The 26,543-nt window shown below is 34.5% G+C and overlaps 1 protein-coding gene across 27 annotated transcripts in view; it reads left to right on the top strand.

Annotated features, from left to right (window-relative positions):
* VPS13B (vacuolar protein sorting 13 homolog B) overlaps window positions 1-26,543 on the top strand; it is an 822,207-nt gene that overhangs the window by 252,005 nt on the left and 543,659 nt on the right. For 25 of the 27 annotated variants that reach the window (XR_013528186.1, XR_013528187.1, XR_013528188.1 and 22 more), the window contains 2 exons: window positions 1,067-1,201; window positions 1,936-2,109. The exons of the other annotated variants lie outside the window; for them this stretch is intronic. Coding sequence is in view for 14 of the 25 variants with exons in the window: in XM_017965662.4 (XP_017821151.4) it covers window positions 1,067-1,201; window positions 1,936-2,109 (309 nt within the window). In the remaining 11 variants the exon portion in view is untranslated. The remainder of the gene's footprint in view (window positions 1-1,066; window positions 1,202-1,935; window positions 2,110-26,543) is intronic. 27 annotated transcript variants of the gene reach the window in all.

The following is a 26,543-nucleotide window of genomic DNA, read 5'->3' as shown; positions in this document are numbered from 1 at the left end:
TCTGCCTCAGCCTCCCGAGTAACTGGGACTACAGGTGCTTACCACCACGCCCAGCTAATTTTTGTATTTTTTAGTAGAGATGAGGTTTCACCATGTTGGCCAGGGTAGTCTTAACCTCTTGACCTTGTGATCTGCCTGCCTTGGCCTCCCAAAGTGCTGGGATTACAAGTGTGAGCCACTGCACCTGGCTGCATTTTGGATTTTTGATTTTCACAGTAGGGATGCTCCTCTGGTGAGTATATAATATAAATTCAAAAATCCAACAAAATCCAAAATTCAAGACACTTCTGGTCCCAGGTATTTTGGATAAAGGATCTTCAACCTGTATTTTGTTTCTGTCTCCTCATTTCATCTGACCAAGATATTGGGAGAAAAAGTTTCCTCAGATAGTTTTATGTTTAAATGTCTCCACCTAGGCCTGGCATGGTGGTGCATACCTGTAATCCCAGCACTTTGGAAGGCTGAGGCAGGTGGGTCACCTGAGGTCAGAAGTTCAAGACAAGCCTGGCCAACATGGGAAAACTTCATCTCTACTAAAAATATAAAAATTAGCCAGGCTAGTGGAACATGCCTGCAATTCCAGCTGCTAGGGAGGTTAAGGCAGGAAAATTGCTTCAACCTGAGAGGCAGAGGTTGCACTGAGCTGATACCACGCCACTACACTTTAGCCTGGGTGATAGAGACTCTGTGTTAAAAAAAAAAAGTCTTCAAACTTGACTTATAAGTTAAATTTGTTTCAAAAGTAAAAATCTTACTCTGTTTTTTAAAGCCAAATATAATCTTTAAAACTGTCTTGTTTTCTTAGAAAGGATTTGTGCATTTCCTTTTATTTCGTGAGTTTGACTAATCAAGAATTGAGTAAGTATAGTTATGAGAGTTCAGCCCATTTATTTTAAATTTGCATTCTTTCACCTCCGAAACACTAAACTATGAAAACTAACACATATACTGTAAGAACATCTGAGGTAGATAGTTAAAGTATAATTAAGTTTAAATGCCTTGGTGAAGGAGTATAAAAATTATTTAAATTCAATCGGCTAGTACATTTGCAGTTTTCTTTTATTAGGTGTGAAATCTAAGAATCCCCTGCCAACTCTTGAGGGCTCAATCCAGAATGTTGAATTGAAGTACTGCAGCACATCATTGGTCAAATGTGCCTCTGGGACCGTGGGATCAATAAAAATTTGTGCCAAAGCCCCAGGTATGTGCAGCTGGACCGTGTAAAACTTTATTGCCTGTATAGGAGAATTGGCCTTGCGTTTTACAAGGAGCGTTACTGAAACAAGAATTTGCTCATTGTTCCTATGAATCAGACGTTTTAAATTTTTACTTAAAAATTTTTCTAATTGTGCCAGGATGATACTTCTTGACATTAACAAATTAATTTTTATTTAGGGAAAAATACTTAGATTTATGAATGATTATGAGGGAGAAAAATTAAAGTAATGCTTATTACACTTTTTGGGGGAATAGGAGGTATATATATGTCACTTAAGATGAAATTAAAAAGTTGTTATTATAATATAATTAAATAGGAGACACAATTGTTTTTAAATTTTGGTTGTAAATGACTTTACCTTCCTACCAATATTTTATTTCATAATATTTTTTAGAAACTATCTTTGATTTTTTCAGTGTCAACTAATTTTAAGATAAGTTTATAAAGGTACAGATTTCATTTAATTTTTTGAAGATAGTGTATTTAGTTGTTTCCTTTTATAAACCTTTCTGGACATGTTCTGTATTCATTAGCAAATATGAAAACTTAAGTTAAAAATGATTTACATTTCATCAGACTCAGTATAATTAAATGTATAGCTAAAATTATCAAATAAAATTGAAATGTTATATTATTGGTAGTATATTTTAAAATCAAACATTCTGAAGCTTCTCATGTTCTGTTTTTATTGTTGTTTTATAAATATTTCTTTTCAGTTGATAGTGGAAAAGAGAAGTTGATTCCCTTGCTTCAGGGTCCTTCTGACACTAAAGACCTTCATAGCACCAAGTGGCTCAGAGAGAGTAGAAAGCCAGAGTCCCTCTTAGCTCCGGATTTGATGGCCTTCACAATCCAAGTTCCACAATACATTGACTACTGCCACAATTCCAGTAAGAGCAAACCTACTATTATTCCTTTATTTTGCATTTTTTTTCTAGAAATGCTTTTAAATTTGGGCTTTTTTTAAAAGCAGTTTTTGTCAATTGGCATACTCTCAGCAGTTGCGCTTTTTCAAAAGTCAAAGGAAAAATATTTGTATCACTTTTATTTATTGAAATGTGTTTATAAATAATGATGATTTTATTTATATGACAGAATTTAGTGTTATATATAGTAGTTAACTTCAGATTCATATGTATAAGGAACAATTGAGTTTTAAAATATAGTATATCATTATAATGCATATTTTCTTGGGATAGTAGCACTTTGTAACCCACAGTTTGTCATGTGTAAATTATGTTTTTACCTTTTGTAATTTTTTAGGAATGAATAGATTTGATGGTAGAACTGAGAAAAAAATCTCAGATGTCATTACCTCATTTCTTAGAGTTTAATTTTTTTCTGGTAGCACTTTGAATAGAATCTGTTTTATTTTATTCAACAGTGTAATAGCAAAGCTATACCTCTCATATTGAGAGGAGGTATCAAAAGAATCAATGAAGACTGAGAAAAGTAAAAAGTGTGATAGGTGGAGATCAGTATCAGCCATGAATTCATTTAGCCAGTATGTAGATTAGCAAAGTCAGAGTGTTCAGTCAATGAGACTATCAATATGATAGTAATAGAAACATTTGTTTTAAAAGATAGGTGGTCCACATATTCTCTCTAGAAGTAATCGGCCAGTGAGTAGTTTCAAATAGCTGCTTAAGAGTAGAGATTCATTAACATTATCCAACAATACTGCAGTTTATAGAAAGTGTATTCAGCACTATTATGTTCAAGTAGAAACTATGAAAAGATTTGTAATTAACTGAGCAGAGACTATCTAGAGGTGAATATTGAATAAATCAGTACACAAGTGAATGTGTACAGGAACACAAAACATTTGAAAGATGAGTGTATTGCAGTAATATTTGCAGCTGAATGGCATCCACACTGGAAACTGGAAATTCATGTTTGAAAGGTGAGTCTGAGGATGCTCTCTTTTAGCATTCTTCTAAGGACAGCATACCTCAAAAAAGATTTCAGCCTGCTAAGAATGGGTATGGAGCCATAAAGAATGAATGATTGGAGATGACTCCAGGATCAAAACTAGTGTTGTCCCTATGGAGAAAAGATTTTATGAATCTTATAAGGCAAAGATTGGTAAAAACTTTATTAAAAGGCCTGACAGCTAATATTTTAGAGCTTATGGCCCATATAGTCTCTATCTCAACTATTTATTTCTGCTGTTATAGCGCAAAAATAGCTACAGACAAGACTTAAATCAATGGATGTGACCATGTTTCAATAAAACTTTGTTTATAAAAGCAGGAGGTGGGCCAGATTTGACCTATGCGGTTTGTCTAACACTTTTATAGAAAGAAGGGATTGGTGGTTAAATATCATGACTTTGTTAATGCCTATTTAATTATGTTTCTTAAATATGTTATTTAGTAAACCTCTTCATAGAATTATCCATATAGTAATTTTTGTTTTCAAATAACAAATTTAAGATGATATTAAAATGATCAGACCCATTAGAGAAATGCAAATCAAAACCACATTGAGATACCATCTCACCCAGTTAAATTGGTGATCATTAAAAAATCAGGAGACGACAGATGCTGGAGAGGATGTGGAGAAATAGGAACACTTTTACACTGTTGGTAGGAGTGTAAACTAGTTCAACCATTGTGGAAGACAGTGTGGCAATTCCTCAAGGATCTAGAACCAGAAATGCCATTTGACCTAGCAATCTCATTACTGGGTATATACTCAAAGGATTATAAATCATTCTGTTATAAAGATACATGCACATGTATGTTTATTGCAGTACTGTTCACAATAGCAAAGACTTGGAACCAATCCAAATGCCCATCAATGGTAGACTGCATAAAGAAAATGTGATGCATATATACCATGGAATACTATGCAGCTATAAAAAAGGATGAGTTCATGGCCTTTGCAGGGACATGGATTAAGCTGGAAACCATCATTCTCAACAAACTGACACCAGAACAGAAAACCAAACACTGCATGTTCTCACTCGTAAGTGAATGTTGAACAATGAGAACACATGGACATGAGGAGAGGAACATCATACACTGGGGCCTGTTCAGAGATGGGAGGCTAGGGGAGAGATAGTCGAGGGTAGGGGGAATAAGAAGGGATAGCATTAGGAGAAATACCTAATGTTGATGATGGGGTGATGGATGCAGCAAATGACCATGGCACATGTACTTATATAACAAACCTGCCTGTTCTGTACACGTACCCCAGAACTTAAAGTATAATAATAAAAAATGAAATAAAATAAAATAAATAAATAAAAATAAAATGACCAGAACATTCAGTTACAATTTTGATACCTAAGAAGAGATTAATCTTACTTGAATTTGCCACTTATTCTTGAGTTGGACAGGAACTCCAAATATTTGTTTTACCATATATGTAATTAAAATATATAAAGAAGTCAAACTTATTTAAGTAATCTAATCTGTTAACAATATTTATATTGTCTTTTAATTTAAATGCATTTCTAGGGTCACAAAATTTTATTTGTGGTTTTAACTTTTTATATGGCTCTAAAAGTAAACTGGTATAAGAAAAATTATCTATGACACCTATAATATTTATAAAGATTTAATTTTTTCTTGCTGTTAAGGAAATTCACCTAATCTGCAACATTAGTGTTATGTGTAGCGGTAGGTTTATGGATTTGTGTGTAAAGTTTTAGTGTGATCATGTATTTAGTGCTTTGAAAATATTCCTTTGGGTATGTTTTAAATCTAAAATATAATATATTTTAACTAAAACTACACATAGTTTATTTAGGGCATTTTTAAATTTAAATTTTTTATCCACCTTAGAGCTGCCACCCATATTCATGGCTTAGTTATATATGATAGGGTTTATAGAGCTCATAAGTACTACTTTTTGCCAGTTTTAAAATAATTTGGATTAATCTTAGGTTGTTGTAACAAGATTTAAATTGGATATATATGTATATATGTGAGTATGACTGATGTTATAGACAAATCATAAATAAATCTTAAATGAAAAAATTAATAATTTATTAACAATCCTTCAAGACTTGACTGAAATATTACCCTTTCAGCAAGTACTTTCCTGACCACTGTATCTAAATTTCTCTGTCTGTTGCACATGTCTTGACACTTCTTATTTCTCTGCACTTCTTTAGTACTTTTCAGAATCTACCATACTGTGTATATTACTGATTTATATTGTTGATTGTTTCCCCTGCTATTAGAATTTTATGCTTCATTTGGGCAGGACATTTTGTCTCTTTTTGGTCTCTGCTGTATTTCAGTGTCTAGACCAATACTTGGCACATAAGTTAGCAATAAATACTTATTGAATGAGCAAACACTAATGATTACATCTACTTTTCTTTGGTTTTTGAAGTCGAAGCATCTAACGGAAAAGAGACAGGAGTCTTTCTGGAGGCGTAAGGGAATAAAAAGATGTTAGGTGGTTAAATCTTTTAGGTGAACAGTTAAAGGGAAGCAGGAGTAGTCTCTGCTTGTGTTTTCACAAACAGATGGGCCAGGTGCCTTGGCTCATGCCTGAAATGCCAGCACTTTGGGAGGCCAAGGTGGGCAGATCACAAGGTCAGGAGATCAAGACCATCCTGGCAATATGGTGAAAGCCCGTCTCTACTAAAAATACAAAAATTAGCTAGGCATGGTGACACATGCCTGTAATCCCAGCTACTTGGGAGGCTGAGGCAGAAGAATCGATTGAACCAGGGAGGCAGAGATTGCAGTGAGCCGAGATCATGCCAAGTACTCCAGCCTGGTGACAGAGTGAGACTCTGTCTCAAAACAAACAAAAAACCACACAAGCAGATACATGCCCAGGTGAGGTTGTTAATAAACTTTTCCCATGGGCTTGTAGAATTTGAATGATGATCATGCTAACTGGCTTTTTAGGGTCACAGCATGACGTGTGGAAGACAGCTGCCATTGTGCATATACTTTAAAATTGAAGGGTATGGGTGGTTAACATGGGGACCAGTAAATGTTGTGCATGTTATGTAAAAGTCAATCAGGAAGTGAATTTTGAGAGACACTTACTTAGGCAGTCTTTTGACTGATTTGAGAATATGAGGGAATGGACAACTTTTTTAATGGGGATTAGGAATTATGACTGAAAGAAATATTAATGGTATTAGTAAAACTCATTATAAAACAGTACTTTGTGATTAAAAAGTCATATTTGTGTAAATTATTTTATTTGCTTACAAATCAAAACTGTGTTAGGAACAAAATAATATTTGTGTCTTACAGAGGAGGAAATAGGTGCCTAGAAGTTCAGTGACTTGCCCAAGTGCCTAGCAAGTCAGACTTTGAACTAGAACTTGGGACTTCTAACTATAACATTTTCCCACCACGCTGGGTTGTTTACCATTTTCTCTTTTAACCTTGGAATCCACCTTGCCAAACACTGCATCGCCCAGTCTTAAAAGTTTCTAACTTAAAGGATCTCCTTTTTTACTTTCTATTAAGCACTGTCAAAAGAACCACAGGGTCACGATCTTACAGCATTGCTTTGTCTTTGAAGCCCAGCAATTCTCTTTATACTTTTCCCTCTTCCCTACTTGATTGCAATCTGCACTTGACTATCTCTGATAAACAGCAAAGGAGCTGAAGGCTCTTATTAGAATACAATGTGTTAGCACACATTCTGTATTTATGGTTACAGAATAACACATTTAATGACACATTTCTTACGTTTGTATAGGTATAACAAGTCAAATAGAGAAATAGATGCTTCGCTGGTTCCTTCATATGTAGAAGCACTTGGTGACTATAACTGATATATGTAAAACATTTAAAAGTAGGTTCTTCCAGGTGCAGTGGTTCATCCCTGCAATCCCAACACCTTGGGAAGGCTGAGGTGGAAGGATCACTTGAGTCTGGGAGGCAGAGGTTGCAGTGAGCCACAATCATGCACTGCGCTGCAGCCTGGGTGACAGAATGCAACCCTGTCACAAAAATAAATAAATTAAATAAAAATAAAAATGAATTTTAAGTATTTTTCTTTCCTTATCTTTTTTTTTTTTTCTGAGACAGAGCCTTGCTCTGTCACCAGGTTGGAATGCAGTGGCACAATCTCAGCTTACTGCAACCTCCACTTTTCAGGTTCAAATGGTTCTCATGCCTCAGCCTCTGGAGTTGCTGGGATTACAGAAGTGTACCACCACGCCTGGCTAATTTTTGTGTTTTTAGAAGAGACAAGGTTTCACCATGTTGGCCAGGCTGGTATCGAACTCCTGGCCTCATGTAATCCACCTGCTTTGGCCTCCAAAAGTGCTGAGATTACTGGCCTGAATCATTGTGCCCAGACTCCTTTGTCTTTAATACGGTCTTTAGCTCTTCTTATGCTATATTTTGCCTATGATTCATTGCAGGTTCTGGTTGCCAAAAAGTTCTGAGTTGTTGTTAATCATGGTATTAATGTGTAAATAAATTTTGGAGTGTCTGCTATTTAGGGATATAAAATGACCACGAATTACTATCAGCTTAGAATCCAAAGAATTTAGGCCATCATTTCAGTTTCTAAGCCAGTGTTAGGAGTTCTGTTTACATGTCTTTGCTATTTGTTTCAGCTCTGCTGGCCTTTTTTGACTTTCTCTGTGGTGGTTATATATTTACATATACTGTTTTTTCTGTCTAGGATTCTCACAACCATCCTTACCCTTTTTAGACCTGTTTATTTCCAGCTCAGTCTGAAGATCTCATCTCAACTACTACTCCAAGGAAGACTTCTGTGACTCGGCCTTTTCCCTACTTCCTCCCAACTCACTCAATTTAATTAAGTACCTTCGTTACATTCTTTCATAGCTGTTAAGATGGTATATATTTATATAGCCTATTTTTACCACTTAACAGTAAGTTCCTGAGGGCAGAATTATTCACTGGTTGCTTATCATTTTATCTCCAGGGCCTATCATTGATTAATATGCAAAGAATGCATGTGAAATCATTTGTTGAAGGAATGAATAAATGAATGAACATCTATGACAGATGCTCAAGGCTATAAATATATTTGACAAATAAGTTCTTAATACATGTTAGCCTCCTTTTCTTTTCTCTCTTTATTTTCTTCCTTGTCTTCCTTTTTCTTCTGCATGTATCTACCATTAAAGAAAATATCTTCCTCTGTAAGACAGTTCTGATTACTATTAGAATCTTTGTTCACTGGACTGTAACTTCCATTTTCTGGTTTGATTTTATTATTATAGATGACACAAAATAATATATCAGCTTGAAATATACCTGACAACACATATTATCTTACCTTTTTTTCCCCTTCATTTCATTCGGTATTCATCCTCTCCAGCATTTACTGCTATGGTTGCTCATACCCTTTCTATTAAAACTTAAGTCTCTCTTGGCTTCTAGATGTTAAAAGACAAGTCTGTATAGCAGTGGCCCTCAACTGTTTTGGTAGCAGGGACCTGTTTTGTGGAAGACAGTTTTTCCATGGACTTGGCTGGTGGGGTTGGTTTCCGGATGAAACTCTTCCACTTCAGGTCATCAGGCATTAGATTGTCATAAGGAATGCACAACCTAAATCCCTCGCATGACCATTTTGCAATAGGCTTTGTGCTCCTGTGAGAATCTAATGCTGCTGCTGATCTGACAGCAGGCAGAGCTCAGGCAGTAATGCTTGCTTGCTTGCCTGCTGCTCCTAACAGGACACAGACCGATACAGGTCCATCACCCAGGGGTTGGGGATCCCTGTTCCATAGGTCTTTTGTGGTTTTGTACTTCTTGTGAATGGAGGCGCTGACTGCCCTTTGTTCTGGGCTGTCTATTCAAAGATGCTCTTACAGTGAACAGCCTTGGAAGACAAATATCGTGTCTCATTCTGGAGCAAAGAGAAAACATGCTTACTATTTTAAAACATTTGGTTCCTTAACTTAGGGTTCATCTCTTGTTATGTAATTCACTATATGTATAGGCAGCCATCTGAACAAACCTGCACACTATCACCTCTGTGAGGCTTGTAGGCAAAGGGAACTGATGCAGATATGTTGATACTGGTGTTTCTTCCTGTGCCATGAGTAATAAAGCCCTTATCTGTAACTTAGGATCCTTGTCTTCTACAGTATTCATGAAACTGTAGTAGTGTATGATTTTAGGTCGCTCACAATTCCTGACGTCAGAACAATGTAGTTTCTTGGTATTCCTTGCTTTGTTCCCCTCTTCAAAGATGTTTCTTTCCTTTGTGCCTTTAATATAGGTTGTTTCCAAGATTGTATTATTGACCTTCTCTTTCTATCTGAATGACCTAGTCACCATAAGTTTATATCTTTCTATCCATTTATTTTCTTTTGAGAGCTGGACTGCAAATTTCAGCTGCTACTTAAATCTTTTCTATGGATATTTTAATGGTGCCTAACACATTGAAAACTAAACTCAGTATAATTCTTTATTCCCTATTTCATACTTCATTATTTACTCTCTCAATTAATGACACTATTTCCCTCTTAATACTGTCAATTTCAGCACTACCTCAGTTCTGCCTTTCTTCCCTGCACATGGTTGATGTTTCACAAAAGCTTCCCCCAACCCCACCAATTAAATATGCTAGGCAAAACATCTTAAATTTATTTTAGTAATTTTCTATAAGATTTGTGTTCAGATTCCCAAACTGACTACTTCCAATACAGGTTTGAACATGTCTTCTTTAAAATGTTACTCCAGAATTTAACACAGTCTTCCACATACCACTAACTACAGCATGTATACTTCTCAGATTTGTATAGGGAAATTCTATTCAGTTGCTCTTTGTCTTGAGCTTGTATGCTACATGGAAATCGTGGTTATTTTCCACATGAACTACTCTTAAGACATTTTTACATATTTTATATGTCTACATTAGTTTATGAATCTACATGGAAAACATTATACTTATTTCTATCAAATTTCACCTAATTGATTTTGGTCCACCATTAATGAAGACTTAAACTCTCATATGTTAACAGACCACGAAGTCTCACTTATTTACCAAACCATGCAGTGGCATAAGAATGATTTCTCTGTATACTGGACTGAATAAAAGGAATGTAACAGCTGTCAGTAGAATGAAGTTTTTTCTAGAGGGGATAGAACAAGTAGGAGAAGGGGCAGGTAGCAAACACTGATGTGAATTTCACCCCTAAGAGTTTTGTAAAGCAACTCCTACTGGTTCACTACAGTTTCTACTCCTCTTTTTGCTTATATGAAAGCTATGATACAGCCAACTTCAAAATCTACACAGAATCACAAGGTTAATATCATTGGATCTTAAACACAAAAGCTATGAATTGCAAAAATAAAACTCACATAGAAAATGTATATTATTTTCTAAGTAGAAAATAAAGTAATTTTATAGTATAAAATTTTTAACTTAAAAATTGTGATAAATTAAAAATAATTAAAAATTTTACTCATCAAATCTGGGAAACTCTTGATCATTGTTATTGGAAAGGAAAGTCACGATTATAATTGTAATCTCTGTAAATTAACTATTACATTGGGAGGTGGTTCTGTCTCTTGATTAAAACATACCAGCAAACAGACAAAAGACACACTCTTTTGTTTTACCATTCACAATTGATTGGTTAGAATATAAATTGTTTAGCAGTTTTAGAAATGGAGGCAGTATTTTATATCGTAACTTGTAATTTTTTTTGTTGTTTCAAAAAATTATGCTCCTAAAAAAATAAGGGAATTGCCTTGAAATTGTATTTTTAGTATTTTTGACAGAACACATGAGTAAGAATGCTTATATATTGTAACAATTAAAGACAATTCACATTTGTGGTTTGGGCATAAATGTGTAAAAATTATACCCATCTATCTTATTACATTTCCTCTTTCCTCCCTGAGGACTTTACTATGTATTTTATCTGTAATTGTTGCCAGTTTTCTGTCATGTTCCCACTGGGCTTCTGGTGCAAAAAAATCTTATCCTCTTGATGACAGAGTTTGCCTGAATGATTTCATGCTCCTAGCATTTTTGTTCACGGGAATTAGGGGCAAAATGTAACTGCAGCTGAACAGAGCATCTATTTTTGTAATTTTGGAGTTTAGGCACTGTTATTGGAACTAAATGAAGAGATGCAGGTGTTCTCCAATCCAAGCCCTTTGGGAGTTTTGATGGTAGATGCTTGAAAAGAAAATGCATGTGTTTCCACAGTCAAACAGCAGCTGTGAGACAAGGATTTATGCTTTTCTCAGAACTTTGGGATTTCAAAATGTTACATTTAATCACAAGCCCAGAAAGGGGAGCAAATGTTAAAGATGTTACACATAAAAGTAAGTTTACTGATTTCTTTACCATACGGGCTAGTTGTGGGAACATAGGAGCAAAATACCCTTTAATCATAATACAAACAATTTCTAAAGGATTATGATAATTGTAAGGACATTACCTTTTGAAAATGTTATATTTGTAGTGCAGAGAATTTTTTATACTACTAATTACTTAAAATATAGTTTTTTTTCCCCATTTAGTCACACACACACACACGATGAAAGGTGTGGTAAACTGTTTGCCATATGTATTTTGATTGTTTTTTTCCCAAAAAGTTTAATACATATCTTGTGAAAACATTATTTTCAAGTACAAGAAATGTCAAGTTCTAGCTAGATAGTAACTAAGGGAATTTACTGATATTTAAATACAGGCATGTATTTAAATGTTTACAGAAAACAAAGCGTATATGTATGTTTAAAATATGTTTTCTTTTTTCAAATTAAGAAGTTACTTTGTGTTGTATTCTCAAATTTATCTTTATTAAAGCACCACCTTGCAGTATTTCTTTGCCATTCTCATGTTTTTATTCCTCTACTTTTTTTAAGCATAGTCATTCGTTTATTCATCTAACAAGTATATTGCAAATTTAAGTCTCCACAATGAATCAACTTCTAATATATTGAGGAGTCAACATATAAACAACCACAGCTGAATGAATGAAAGAATGAATGATATGAAGGCTTATATTTGGTAAATTATATTATTTCCATTCATCCATTGTAAATTATATTACTTTGAGCAAGTAAACCTTTCTGAGTATTGGTTTCTTTTTGTATTTGCTTTTTTTTTGGAGATAGGATCTCACTCTGTCATCCAGTAAGAAGTGCAGTGATGCTTGCAGTGTCTACCTCCTGGGCTCAAGAGATCCTCCCCTCTCAGCCTCCCAAGTAGCTAGGTATACAGGCATGAGCCACCACTCCTGGCTAAAGTTTTGGGTTTTTTTTGTAGAGACAGAGTCCCTCTATGTTGCTCAGGTTAGTCTTGAACTCGTAGATTCAAGCAATCCTCCCACCTTGACCTCCCAAAGTGCTGGGATTACAGGCGTGAGCCACAGCGCCTGGCCCAGTGTTGGTTTGCATCTATAAAATGGAGATACTCTTATCTGCTAAGATTGATTGTTGTGAAGATTAAATTACTTATCTTTCAAGTACACTATAAACTTAAAAGCATAATGTGGATTTTAAGTATTAATTACTCTGTTCAAAATAGTACTCTATATTAACCTGTCATTGAAAATGTGTGTTTTTTCTCTGAGTCTTTTCTTTTCCTTCCTTAATCTCAACATCCCAGCTAATGGTATCTACTTTAACTTTTTTCTGAAGGTAAAAATGTACAATCCTATGATTATGCAATTCTGAAGCTAGGAGTAAATCCTTTACCTAGTTCCGTTATTCTCCTTCCACATTGAAATGTCTGCTGGAAGCTATGATGTTAGGAGTCAGGAACAGTTGCAGTAGCAACAGGACATTACTTTGCTGGCTTCCTTTGAAAGGTCCCAGATTCTGGAAGGAAGCCAGAGGGAGAAATCATTTGAACCTTGAGGGTAACCAGTTTCCCTCATTTATGTAGCACATGGTCAAAATTTCTGCATTTTTTACTGCTTGTATAGCAAATGTAAACTGGTATTCAGAGTAAATAGTGGCTTCATTAGTAAATAGTAAATTAATATACAAAAAATATTCAAGTTGTATACTGCACTGCGAGTGAACCTCACTAGAAAATATGAACTGGCTTATAATTTGTTTAAAGTATACTTTTATATGGATCAAAAAGTACCATTATTACTTTATTTTCTACTTAGAAAATAATACACATTTTCTATGTGAGTTTTTATTTTTGCAACTCATAGCTTTTGTGTTTAAGATCCAATGATATTAACTTTATGATTCTGTGCAGATTTGGAAGTTGGCTGTATAGTAGCTTTCATATTGGCCAAAAGAGGAGTAGAAACTATAGTGAACCAGTAGAGTTCTTTACAAAACTCTTAGGGGTGAAATTCACATCAGTGTTTGCAACCTGCCCCTTCTCCTAGTTGTTTTATCTCCTCTAGGAAAAACTTCATTCTATTGACAGCTTTTGCATTCCTTTTATTCAGTCCAGTATACATGGGAATCATTCTTATGCCATTGCACTGTTTGGTAAATAAGTGAGACTCTGTGGTCTCTTAATGCGTGAGAGTTTAACTGCTTTACTAAGGATATTTCTTTTATTTTCACCTCCCTCTGACTTTGCCCTTTGTCCACCTCATCCCTTTTCTCTCCCCTCCCTTCCCAATTAATTACTCCTTTCTAAGCACAACCATAGTACTTTGGCTGTATCAAGGCTGCAAATATCGTGACTGTTTATAGGATTCTTTCCCCATGAAGTTGGGAGTTCCTAATGGCAGGTAACCATAAGTAGTGTATGATAGGTATTCGGTAAATATAGGCTGGTCCAAAGGAAATTATTTTTGCCATTTGGGCATAGCCCTATTGTTTGCAGGCACATATTTTATTTCTGAATTGCTCTGTGGGGAAAAATGTAGTCTGGCTTCAGTCTGTTAAATAATATTTTTTAAATGTAAAGTCGTAACTTTCATATAGATATGTGTTAGACAAGTGTTAAAGATTTCATTTAACTCATCATTAATGAGATAACCAGGTATATGTTACAACTAGATCAAAGGAGAATTTTAAAAACAGAGGCATTTGTAGATCAGTAATATTAAAATAGATTTGGAAATGAATAAATGGGCTTTTTCCTTAATGGGGAAGTGAGATCAATTGAACTTCTACCTGACAGAATGTGTCCACCTTCAGTCAAGAATTATTTTGCTTTGCTATCAGTTATCTGTAATTTGCTGATTTGTAAAACAGTGTATAGGCAATGAAAGGTGCAGAGTGAAAGAGTCACACTCAGATAACTTGAAAGGGTGTGCTTTTAACAATGCAGAGCTCTTCCTTGAAGCACAATACATTTCTTAAAAGCCTTACTAAATTCCAGATGGCTAGGCTATTTTTGCTATGAGTGGTTTAAATACAGAGGCAGATCAAAAATAATTTTATGAAGGTTCAGTGCATGGTGGGAAAATTAAAGGGAAATGATACCACCGGCAGAGGGCAGTGATGAAGTAACAGTTTCTTGAAGACAAAGGAAGTATTGGTTGTTGACAATTCTAGGCTAATTCTATCGACCTTAACTTGAGTGTTACTTTTCAGATATTGCCATATTAAGTTCCTTTCAGCCAATTGCTTTGCCAATACCTGAAACTTGCCAGAATAAGGCTCATTTTGGTTTTGTTTTAGGCTTGGTTAATGAAATAAATAAAATATTCTAACCTGGTTTAATTAAGTACATAATGTGTTCTAAATTATATGTACTTTTTTAAATACAGCAGCAAATATTTGAGTATATATTATAGGTTAGGTGCTGCTTTAGGCCTTAAGGAGATACCTGTATATATTTATCTCCATATTGTATAAATAGATACATCTCTATGATGATTTATGATATGATCTATGATAGATGGATATGTGTAGCTATCTACACACATGAAAGTGGAGTTTCCAAGCCTTACCAAAGTAACCTTCTGTTGATTATGATATTTTAATTTTAGTAATTTATTTTTTATGGGAATATAACACTTTATATAGTATTATTTAAACTATCAGAAGTCTTTCTTTGAATTGAAATTAGATAAGATGTAACTTTTACATCTTATCTAATTTCCACTAAAACATAAAAATCTGAAATATTGTGATAATTTCTGTAAAAATATGATTGCCAGAGTTATAATAAAAATACAAATACACCAGAGGAAAATGGCCAGAGGAGACAAAAGTAAGAAACACAAATGATCAAAGACACATAAAAAAAATTCAAATTAACAAGTAGTCAAAGAAATGTATATTAAAACACTAAGGAACATTTTTTTTAACCTGTGAAATTGATAAATATTTATTAAATGATATAACAACACTGAAGAACTTACAGTGAGATGAGTACTTCCTTAAAAGTCTGGCCAGGTATATATGAATTGGTACAGTCTCTAAAAATCAATTTAGTAAAATTTATGAAGAGATTAGGAGTGGTTATCTTTTTTAATCCCACTTCTGAGACTATATCCCAAGTGAGTAATCCAAGATACATTTGAAAACCTTGTATTTAAGCTATAAGGGTATTCATGTCATCTAATTTATGATAATCACAAATTATCTTTGTTGCCTAATAGTAGGCAAATTACCAAATTCATCCTTTATGAATATACTGATAAAGTAGATTGGTAAATATACTTTGAAATCAGCCAGCAGGAAATATTTGATGTCAAAGGAAAATGTTCATATTAAAAGGTTGTGTGAAAAAATAAAAGTATAAACCTTCATGTTAGATTCCAGTTTTATAAAATGTTTTCAATATGTACATATGATTATATGCATGAATATATATTTATATATTCATAAAAATTATTTTTAATAGTACCATCAAGTAGCAGTGCTTGATGGGATTAGGAGTGCACTCCCATTTATACTTTTAATCTTATATGTTTTAAAAAATATTTTCTCCAATCATTATAGACATTAAAAATATTTCTTCTCCATAATTACTTATTTTCAATCAATTATTTAGAGATCATTATGGTTATTTGGCTCATGCATAGCATTCTTGCATTCTTCTTACATAACTTTTAATAATTAAATTAAATTTTATTTTTAAAGAATACATGTGCCCTGAAAGTCACAGTCTATAGCTCAATTTTTAAAGATACTTTGCAGCAGTGTGGGTGGAGGGGGGCGTAAAGCGGAGGTAAGAGGGTTCTGAATGTATATGTGGATAAAATATCAAATTGTAAGATCATAATTTGCATTTCTCTTTGAATAGTTTGCCTAATCACTGAAATGTTTATTTTTCTGATAATTGTTTTCTAGTTACATATAAAATGTGTTGTCTTTTGGATGTATAGTTGGAATTTTATCATTAGTCAACTCTCAGGGATAGTACAAAATGATTAGGATCCAGATATTCACTTGAAAAATAGCTCTTTGAATATTTGAATATATTTTTACATAGGAACAAAGATATTCATTGTCACAGTTAAACTCCAAGTTCAGCCAGGTGTGGTGGCTCATGCCTAAAATCTCAGCACTTTGGGAGGCCGAGGTTGGGCGGTCACTTGAGTCCAGGAGTTTGAGACCAGCTTGGACAGCATAGAGAGACCCCTTCCTGAATCAATAAATCAATAAACAAATAAATAAATAAAGGTAAACTTATGTAATCTTTTTTTGTTAAACCTTTGATGAAGTTGAAATATTCCAAATTCTTAATGGGAACTAGTGGAAGTTAACACTCTAGATAATAATCTGACAGGAAGAGTTAATAAGCAAACTTGATTAATATCTAAAATCATCTGCTCTAGGCAAAATAGGTTTAGTTAGGAGAATGGGATAGATACTTCTGTAGAGACACTATCAAGGTATTTATCAGCATATCTATAATAGGACATTGGAGGTTGATCATATTGCCACTCTTTTTTGTTTTTATCCTCACTTCCAGTCAGTTCCTCTCTTCTTGATTTGGACTTTATTTAGAATTATTAGCTATGATTAGCATCACTTTTGAGCTCAAGCTGAGAAATAGAACATTTCCTTGGGATAGATGGATAAGAGTTGACAGAGACACAGGAAGAGAAAAGTCAAGATCTAAAAATGATTCATTTCTAAGTGGGCATGAGAATTTCTGAAATAATGAGTTGTAGTTGATGAAAAGCAAGCAGAGCTTAGTGAATACTCTTTTCAGGAAGAAAGAAGGTGACTGGACCAAAACGTATTACCTCTGACAGGGTGATAGACAGCCACCGAATGGAGAGGAAAGAGTGAAGGAGGAACAGGCAATATTAAAATAAGTTACTGACAAGTTTTTAAAAAATCAGTTTGATATTGTTAAATCATCAATCATCAGTTATCCTAAAAACAAGATTTGTTATAATTACTTATCCTGTGCAGACAAATACATATATTTTGAGTGGGAGACTTTCAAGATCATTTCTAGTCCAGAAGAATAAAAAGGCAAACATTTTATTTGGGCAAGTGTCATTAGAGTTAGGTATCTAGTGAGTGGAGGAGGTAAGACTGACTTTCTTGTTTGATGTTCTTTTTATTATTTATATTACTTTAAATGGCTATTTTCAGGTGACCAAGTAGTTAGCTTTATTCATTCAACACATATTTTCTTGGTGCTAGAACCTTATGATATAAAGATGAATAAGACCCTTTTATGTCTTGTTAATAAGCTTATATGTAGTTCATTGATGGAGACATACAGGTAAGTAGACATTTAAAACGTAATAGAAAGAATGCCATAAAACAAAGTATTAGAAATTCACATTGAAAGATATCCTTAACTCAGTCTTTTTGACTTGGGAAAGGATTTCTGGAATAAGTCACGTCTAAGATGAGTCCTTAATTAAGGGTTGGAGAAGAAACAATTGATCAAGTTTGGCTAAACTGTAAACAATTTCTGTTTAATTGAAGCTTTGAATGGGATGAGATCAATGGTAATAGTTTGTGCCTGATGAGATAAGAAAGCTTGCTCAGATTATAAAGGGCCTTGAAAGTCATTTTAAAGGGTTTGGACTGAGTGCAAAAGGGACTAGTTAAAAGGCTTTCTTATATTTATGTTTTAGAAACTAACATAGGAAGTAGTGTGGGTGAAATAGATGACAGGAGGCCATGAGAAAAGTTAGGAATATGTTGCAGTGAAAAACTGGTAATGTCAATGGAGAGAATTACATAGATTCGTGGGATACTAATGGGTTGGAAATACAGGAGGTGATTATTTGGATATGTTGCCCAAAGGAAAAAGCACAATAGGCAAGCACCCTGTATGTGGGTTTGAAGAGCTGCGTGAACAGTAGAATGCCTTTCATTGAAATGAGGAACAAAGAAAAAAGAACTAAATTTTCTTTAGGTTAATAGAAGCAATACATGTAATAATACTAATAGTTCTTTCTATGTGCCAGGAATTATTCTAAGCATTTTACGTAGAATATAGGCATTTGAATATGGAGCTCATATTCTTCACCATTACAAGAAAGAGCACAGGCTATGGAGATTTCAGACTCTAAATAATCATTATTTAAGTTCTTGAATTCTATTTAATTTTATTTATTGGCTGCTAGCTGCATGCTAGAGGCTGGTATAGAAAGGTATTCAATACAGATCCCTGGTAAAGTAGTCTATAGACACATAGACAACTAATTCTGAAAACAAATTTGACTTTCAAAAATGATATAATTGATTGGGAGAAAAGTTTTCCTATCCAAAAATAGAGGAAAAAGAGATTAATTTAAACACAGGACTGAATGATGTTAGAAAGCTCTCCAAGGAAGGATTGATATTTAAGCCTTGAGTAATAAAGGATTGTACAAGAGTGGAAAATTCTTATTATAGCATTGCAGATATTTCCAATTAGGTTATATTGTCTTGTTTTAAATGGTAATTATTAGTTGAAGGCAATATTTTTATTAAAGTAAAAATGTATAATTGTTGTTAAAAAGGGTTTGATACATATTGTGGTAAGGTAGTTTTCCCTCCATAGTATTTCAGAATATTCAGATAAGTCTAATTAGGGAATCATTTAAAAATGTTAAGTAATTGTAGAATATAAGATATTTGGATTGTTATTGCTGGTTTGTTTTCTAAGACATTTTTAAAATTTAGATTTTGGGATTATTAGATTAAATTTAGTTTACGTGGGTAAGCTTGGAGTTAATTATTAAGTAGAACTTGATTTTTGGCCGTAGAAAAACAAATGCAGAAGTGAAGAAAACGTTTTTATTGGATTTGTTGTTAACAAAGCTTGGCATAAGTAAGCCTCAGCCAGCCTGTGAAAGGATGACTTAACACAACTGTTGATGCATTTAGAGTGAAACATCTTTATCAAGTTAATACAAGAAGCAGTCATGCCCTACTTGAATTACCCATTTATAATAGCTGAACAGCAGCCTGCATGTGGACTTTGAAATCCTGGGAAAATAAGATGCCTGCATAGATCTAAATGTTGAAAGCTTTTACCCCTCAGCAGCTGGAAAATGTTGAGCTCTTTTGTCATCTTCTAGGTTTTTGGCCTTCAGAGAGATGTGATCAATTTATATGCTGACCAGCTTTACCTGTTACTTTTAGTGATTATAGTTGCTGAAGTAAGCCTCTGCCGTTTGTAGCAGAAAAAAATTATATTTAGATATTATAATATTTAAAATTTATAAAAATTAAACATATGGACCTAGATGTTTTTACTTTGCTAAAGTTTATCACATATATTCAGATCACTAAAAATAGCAAATGATGTAGACATAAAAATTAATTTGTCTGCTTTAAATGGAATCTAAAATGTGTTTTGAGGTTTTCATATGCCCTCCTTTGGGAAGCCCTCTATCTTTTCCAATCCCCAAATACTACTTGGTCCACTTTATCTCTTCTATTCTCTATGTGAATAGGATATTTGGCATTAATGTGCTCTTTGATAAACAGGAGGTCACTTATTCTAAATAATTTTATGTCAGCTTTTGAAAAAAAATTGTCAGTTAAAAAAATATATATATTTCTCAATGAAGCATTGGCTGTAAATACTGCAACAATATGCAACAGCAACATAATAACAGGTCCTTACTGCTTTGTCCCTTTCAGTCTAGGTATCATTTTTGAAAGAGGTTTTCTGGGAGATATGATGAATCATCCTACATTCTCTTTCTAGTTCCTTTTCTTTAGTTATTCATTCAAGAGAGATTGCCTGCATTACTCTTACAGAGCTGGTTTTAAGCCTCAGCTATATCATTTATTAGGTGTTTGTCATTTATGTGCTGCTGTGTACCTCAAGTATTCCACTGTGAAATGGAAATACTAATAAATGTTAGCCTACCTTATGGGTTATTGGGAAAAAATCAAATTTCTATATAGATGTTACTTTTTTTGTAAACCAAGTTCTGCACGCATAATAAAAGTAAAACTTTTTGCCTGGCGTGGTGGCATGTGCCTGTCATCCCAGCACTTTAGTGAGTGGATCACTGGAGCCCCAGGAATTTGAGACCAGCTTGGGCAACATGGTGCAACCCCATCTCTACAAAAAAATACCAATATTAGTTGGGTGTGGTGGTACACACCTGAAGTCCCAGCTACTTGGAAGGCTGAGGTGGAAGGATCACTTGAGCCTGGGAGGTCGAGGCTGTGGTGAGCCATGAGCATGCCACTGCATTCCAACCTGGGTAACAAAGCAATACCTTGTATCAAAAAAAAAAAATTAATAAATAAAATAACTTCCTTTAGTATTTATTAGTATCAGGTGCTCTTTTAAGAGTCCCATCTCATTTTATCCTCATAGTAACTTAAGGGAACAGGAGCTTACTCAGTAAAAAAGTTGAAAGCAGAAATTGTAGATGATATATTAAAGGTATTTATGTAAGATAAGGCAGAAGTTAGAGTCCTTATTTCTATCTAAATCCAAAGGTAGTGAATGAATATACATCTGTGTTTTATGTTTAAATAAAATGGTTTTGTTTTTGTTTTTTAAATAGAGATGGGGTCTTGTTATGTTGCCCAAGCTGTTCTCAAACTCTTGGGCTCAAAATATCCCTCTGCCTTGGCCTCCCCAAGTGCTCGGATCACAGGTGTAAGCCACTGCACCCTGGCTAAATAAAATGTTTGGACTGTCAATGTATTCTTTCTTGTGATTTCTTAAATGATTTTTTCCCCTCATCAACTGAACCAGTACTCATAGTGTCAAACAAGAGGGTTTTGGAGTTCCTTACTTTAATTACCCCTAATGGGACTCAGTCTAAGGTAGCAGGGGCATCCAGATTTTCTGCTGCACGAGGCTGCTATGAAGTCATCATTCTAGAGTTTGAAGATACTAACTTTTCTGGCCATTACTTGACTTCTCTTGCCGTAGCTCCAAACTCTCTAGCCAGATTACCAGGGCTGGCTTCAGATGAACACTTTATTTTGATGCTAAATACCAGTGATAATTATAGATATTCTTTGACTTATGTTGGGGGTTTTGTTACGATAAATCCGTTGTAAGTTGGAAATATTGTTAAGTAAAAAATACATTTAATATCCCTAACCTACTGAACTTCAGCTTGGCTTAGCCTACCTTAGATATGCTCAGAACACTTACCTTAGCCTATTACTGGGCAAAATCTTCTAACACAAAGCCTACTTTATAATACAGTGTTGAATATTTTGTAATATATTGAATATGCTATTGATTTTTTTTTTTAAAGACAGAGTTTTGCTCTGTCACCTAGGCTGGAGTGCAGTGGCATGATCTTGGCTCACTGCAACCTCCGCCTCGGGGGTTCAGGCAGTTCTCCTGCCTCAGCCTCCCGAGTAGCTGGGATTACAGGCATGTGCCACCACAGCCATCTAATTTTTGGATTTTTAGTAGATACGGGGTTTCACCATGTTGCCCAGGGTGGTCTTGAACTGGTCTGACCTCAGGTGATCCACCCACTTTGGCCTCCCAAAATACTGGGATTATAGGCATGAGCCACCATGCCTGGCCTGAATACTCTCTTGAAAGTGAAAAACAGAATGGTTATATGGGCACATGAAGTATGGTTTCTACTGAAAATATGTATGTCTGTCTTTGTTGTTTAAAATTAATTGAGAAGGAGAAGAATTGAAACAGTGTTTTGCAAGAGTGTTGCTCTGGACAATGGGCACACATATCCTCCATGGTGCCGATTCCCCTGTGATTCATAGAGGGCTTTACCTTTGTAACTAGCCATATTTTTTCTATAATGATACCACCATTAAATGAATGAAAGTGGCATTAAGAATAGAGAATGTTTTAAGTATTTTAAGGGCTGGTGCATTTTAGAGTCAGTAAAATTCCAGTAGTAACAAGATTCTGAAGCAGCTGCAGAAACTCTGCACAGCCCCGCATGTAATGTGGCTTTAGAATATGTGTTTCTTTGCCTGTGGTCCCAACTACTCAGGAGGCTGAAACAAGTATGGCTTGAACCTGGGAAGCCAGTGCTGCAGTGAGCTCAGATTGTGCCACTGCTCTCCACCCTGGACAAGACAGAGTGAGTCTCCATCTCAGAAAAAAAAAAAAAAAACAACAAAAAAAGAATACGTGTTTCTTTCCTGTGATTGTGTTTTGCCGGTTGTGGCTCAGCCCTGGCAAAATATTTATACTACATCTATCTCAGTAAGGTGACCCACTTTTCCATTTATATGCATATCTATTTATGTTTCTATCTGTAGTTCCCCATAGCTTCTGGTTAAATTTTGATGATTGCATAATCCTGATTTATGAGAGTAGTATCATTTACGACAGATTATGTAGTATAGTGGTTAAAAAGAATGAGCTTTAGAAGCAGACTGATTTTTGTTTCCACTGCATACGAGTTTTGTGATCATGGGCTAGTTTCTGACTCTTTGGTAACTTTTTTTTTTTTTTTTTTTATTGGTGAAATGGGTATAATGATAGTATTTATCTCAGGGTTGTCATGAAGATTGATGAATTTATGTAATTAAAACATTTAGAATAAGATTTGGCACATCAAAATAGTAGTTATTATTATAATGGCACGAGTTTGTGATGGAACTCAAAAAGCAGAAATAAGGTGGTCTTTGTTTTCTGTTTTATCAGAAAGCACTTCCCTATGAGAGGATATTCAGGGATTAGAAAAAAAAGAAAATTTAAAAGAAATTCGTATTTTCTATTGGCAGATGTGATTGCTTTAAAAGAAAATCATGGTTACTTTTTTTTTTTTTCCATGGAAAAAGGCATTGAATCCAGTGACTAAAAGGAATTGATATTATGTACCCAGAATAATTCCAGTCAGTTCTGTAAAGATGAAATGGTAAATTTGTGCTATTCTCTAACATTGATAGTCCCAACATTTTTCCTGAACTGCAGGTGAATTTTTGATAATCTGTGAACATTGTCTCTTGGATAATTCATGAGCACATAAGACCCACCACTTAAGGTGTTATGGTTAATTTTACCATTTTACTCCAAGCATACACGTTGACCTTTATTCTTTGTACAATGAATGGTAGTATTGTCAGTCAGTCCATTCATAATCCTGGGGATCATTCTAAACTTTTATTTTCTCTCATTTTCCATCTAGCTGGGCAATCAACACATTCTAAGACTTTTCTATAAACGTTTTCTGTAAGACAGATGTGATCTTTTTGCCCCTTTTCAAAATTTTGTTTACTGCCCCCTTCCCGATGTTTTCTGTGTAAAGTTCAGACTTCTTAGCAGGACAACAAGAGCCTCATATTGTGTGGTATTTTCGTGTGCATATTATCCTCTCATCATCTGGAATTATTTGCAGTTCCGTGAACATGCCATTCTCACCATTTTATTAGTGTAATCAATTTTTATTGGTTAGAAAGCTCACTATTTTTCTTCTTCTCTTAGGTTATCCTCTCCATTTTATTCAACTCAGTCATTACCCCACTGAAAATTTATTTACAAATTTGCTTCCCAAGACAGGTTAGGCATCTGTCCTATTTGCTTCACCTTTGCATTCTGTAACCTCATATGAATACAGTTGGCTCTTTGTGTCAATACATTCCACCTTTGTGGGTTCAACCAATGGTGGATCAAAAATGTTAGGAAAAAAATTCAATAAAAAATAATAAATAATAGAAAATAATACAAATAAAAACCAATACAGTATGATAACTATTTACATGGCATTTACATTGTACTAGGTATTATAGAATCTATAGATTATTTGAAGTATATGGGAGGATTTGTGTAGGTTATATGCAAATGCAACACCATTTTATATATGGGATTTGAGAATCAGCAGATTTTGGTATCCACTGAGACTGTTAGATCCAATTCCCAGATATTGAGGGATTACTGCATCTTTATTAAAGCACTTATCAAACAATATGATTATTAATTTTTCATCAATGTCTCCCACTAAATTGTGAACAGTTCAAATACAGGGGCTATTTATCTCTGAGTGCCTAATGTTTACTTTTAGGCATATGATTGGTGTGGACTAAGTGTTTTGAATTAGTAAAATTTACGTAATAAACCTGTCTTTAATGGGAGATAATGGGAATCAATTGCTAATAGCTATTATCAAGAGGCAAAAGTAGGCTGGGCGCAGTGGCTCACACCTGTAATTCCAGAACTTTGGGAGGCCGAGGCAGGCGGATCACAAAGTCAGGAGTTCAAGACCATCCTGGTCATCATGGTGAAACCCCGTCTCTACTAAAAATACAAAAATTAGCTGGGCATGCTGGTGTGCTTCTGTAATCCCAGCTACTCTGGAAACTGAGGCAGGAGAATTGCTTGAACCAGGACCCGGGAGGCGGAGGTTGCAGTGAGCCGAGATTGCACCACTGCACTCCAGCCTGGGCTACAGAGCAAGGATCCATTAAAAAAAAAAAAAAAAAGACAAAAATATAGAAATGGACCGACATTCATGTTTTTACCCATTTGACATTAGCCACTCTGCTTGTTTCTTATTCTTACTGGTTTATCAGTTTAGCGTTAATTATTTGGTCTTGTCTGCTCTCTTGTTAGTACTAATCAACTCTGTCAAAAATTGCCTGTTTCTCACTTAACCTAGTTATGTCACCACTCTCTTTTTAATACTTTTTGTTATGCTGTTTATTTTTGTTTTGTCAGATAGCTATTAAAACAAAAGGTTCCCCCCATGTTTGGCACATTGGTTGTAATAAATGTGAAGTGGATTCATTGAGCCTATTTAAGGGCATCTGGCAATGAGGAAGACTAATCCTTGGAGTGAATTAAGGGCATGAAGACAGGGACCTGTTATTTATAGGCTAAGAGGTCAGTAAACTATGTGGGCAGGATAAATATATAAATTAGGGAGTTTCTCTGAGAGTGAGCAAGAGGCTGAGAATCTGAGTAAATAGGTCAGGATATGTAGACAGTTGGTAAAAGAGATGGCTAGAGTACCAGATGGACTAGTGAGGTAAAGGTTATATGTCTTCATTATACTTCAGAGGTATTTGACTACTAAGTGGGAAGATAGTGTTGTTTGGGAAAGCAAGCCTTGAGAATAGTGCATTACCATTAGAAGGTGATGGAATATATGCATAGCGGAGCATCTTGGTCCTAGTAGTGGGATACTAATCATGTTTATTTTATTAACCCTATTTGATTCAGGATTGTTTTTGCCTACAAGTAACCTAATTCAAACTTGGTCTTAACTAAATGCAAGAGACTAATGTTCAGATTTATTTAGTCAACATATTGGAGTAGTTTTCTGTGCTATTGGTGGAACAAATTAAGGTTTCACTGGTTGAGTGCTTATCCCTACACAGTATGGTGTGGGAGGATCATCAGCCAGTTTGTGTTATTCTTTTATTGGTAGCAGAAAACTCTTAAACTGAATTTTCCCAGGGAGGAGGTATCTTACTTGAAAGCCCAGAACTTTTACTAAAAAATTTATGAAGTGGGATGATAGTGAATTACAGAAGAGTCATCAAAGAAAGTATGTTATTAATTGACAGTTTATTGACTTCATTCTCAGGGCCAATTTAAAGAAGAGGGAGGCAGGGTTAAATTTCAGGCTATTCTTTGAATGCTGTGTGAGGTCTGTTTGAGCTTTTTGGTTAAGCTATAATTAATTAACTCAATTAAATAAGTATTACTATATGAATAAAAGTACACACACTGTCTTTTGGATTTTTCAAAGAATTAAATTGGGTTCACTACCAAAAAAATTGTGGATCTGAGCTTGGTTAACATTAAATGACACTCTAAAATTCACCTGTTGTCTTTAATCTCTTGATAGAGAATGGTAATAATCTGGGGTTCTAGATATGTATTCTATGTCCTTTAATATATGCCTATCTCTGCATATGTTTGTATATATTTATTTGACTTCAGAGAAAATAGTGTAAGGTTTACTTTTACTTTTTAATTGTATTTTAAAATGTTAAGTTTTAAGTTAGCTTGACCCTTTGAAAAATTGTTAAAAATTATTGTCCTCAAGCTTTACAGCTTGTACAGTTATATAATTTTACTCACAGATATAAAATTACAGAAATATTTTATAAAGTCTCCCATTTTTAAATGCTTCCTAAGAAAG

The sequence above is a fragment of the Callithrix jacchus genome, chromosome 16, assembly GCF_049354715.1.
Source record: "Callithrix jacchus isolate 240 chromosome 16, calJac240_pri, whole genome shotgun sequence".
Taxonomy (NCBI): domain Eukaryota; kingdom Metazoa; phylum Chordata; class Mammalia; order Primates; family Cebidae; genus Callithrix; species Callithrix jacchus.
Note: the sequence above shows the minus strand (reverse complement) of the source record. Positions and strands in the feature narration are given on the sequence as shown.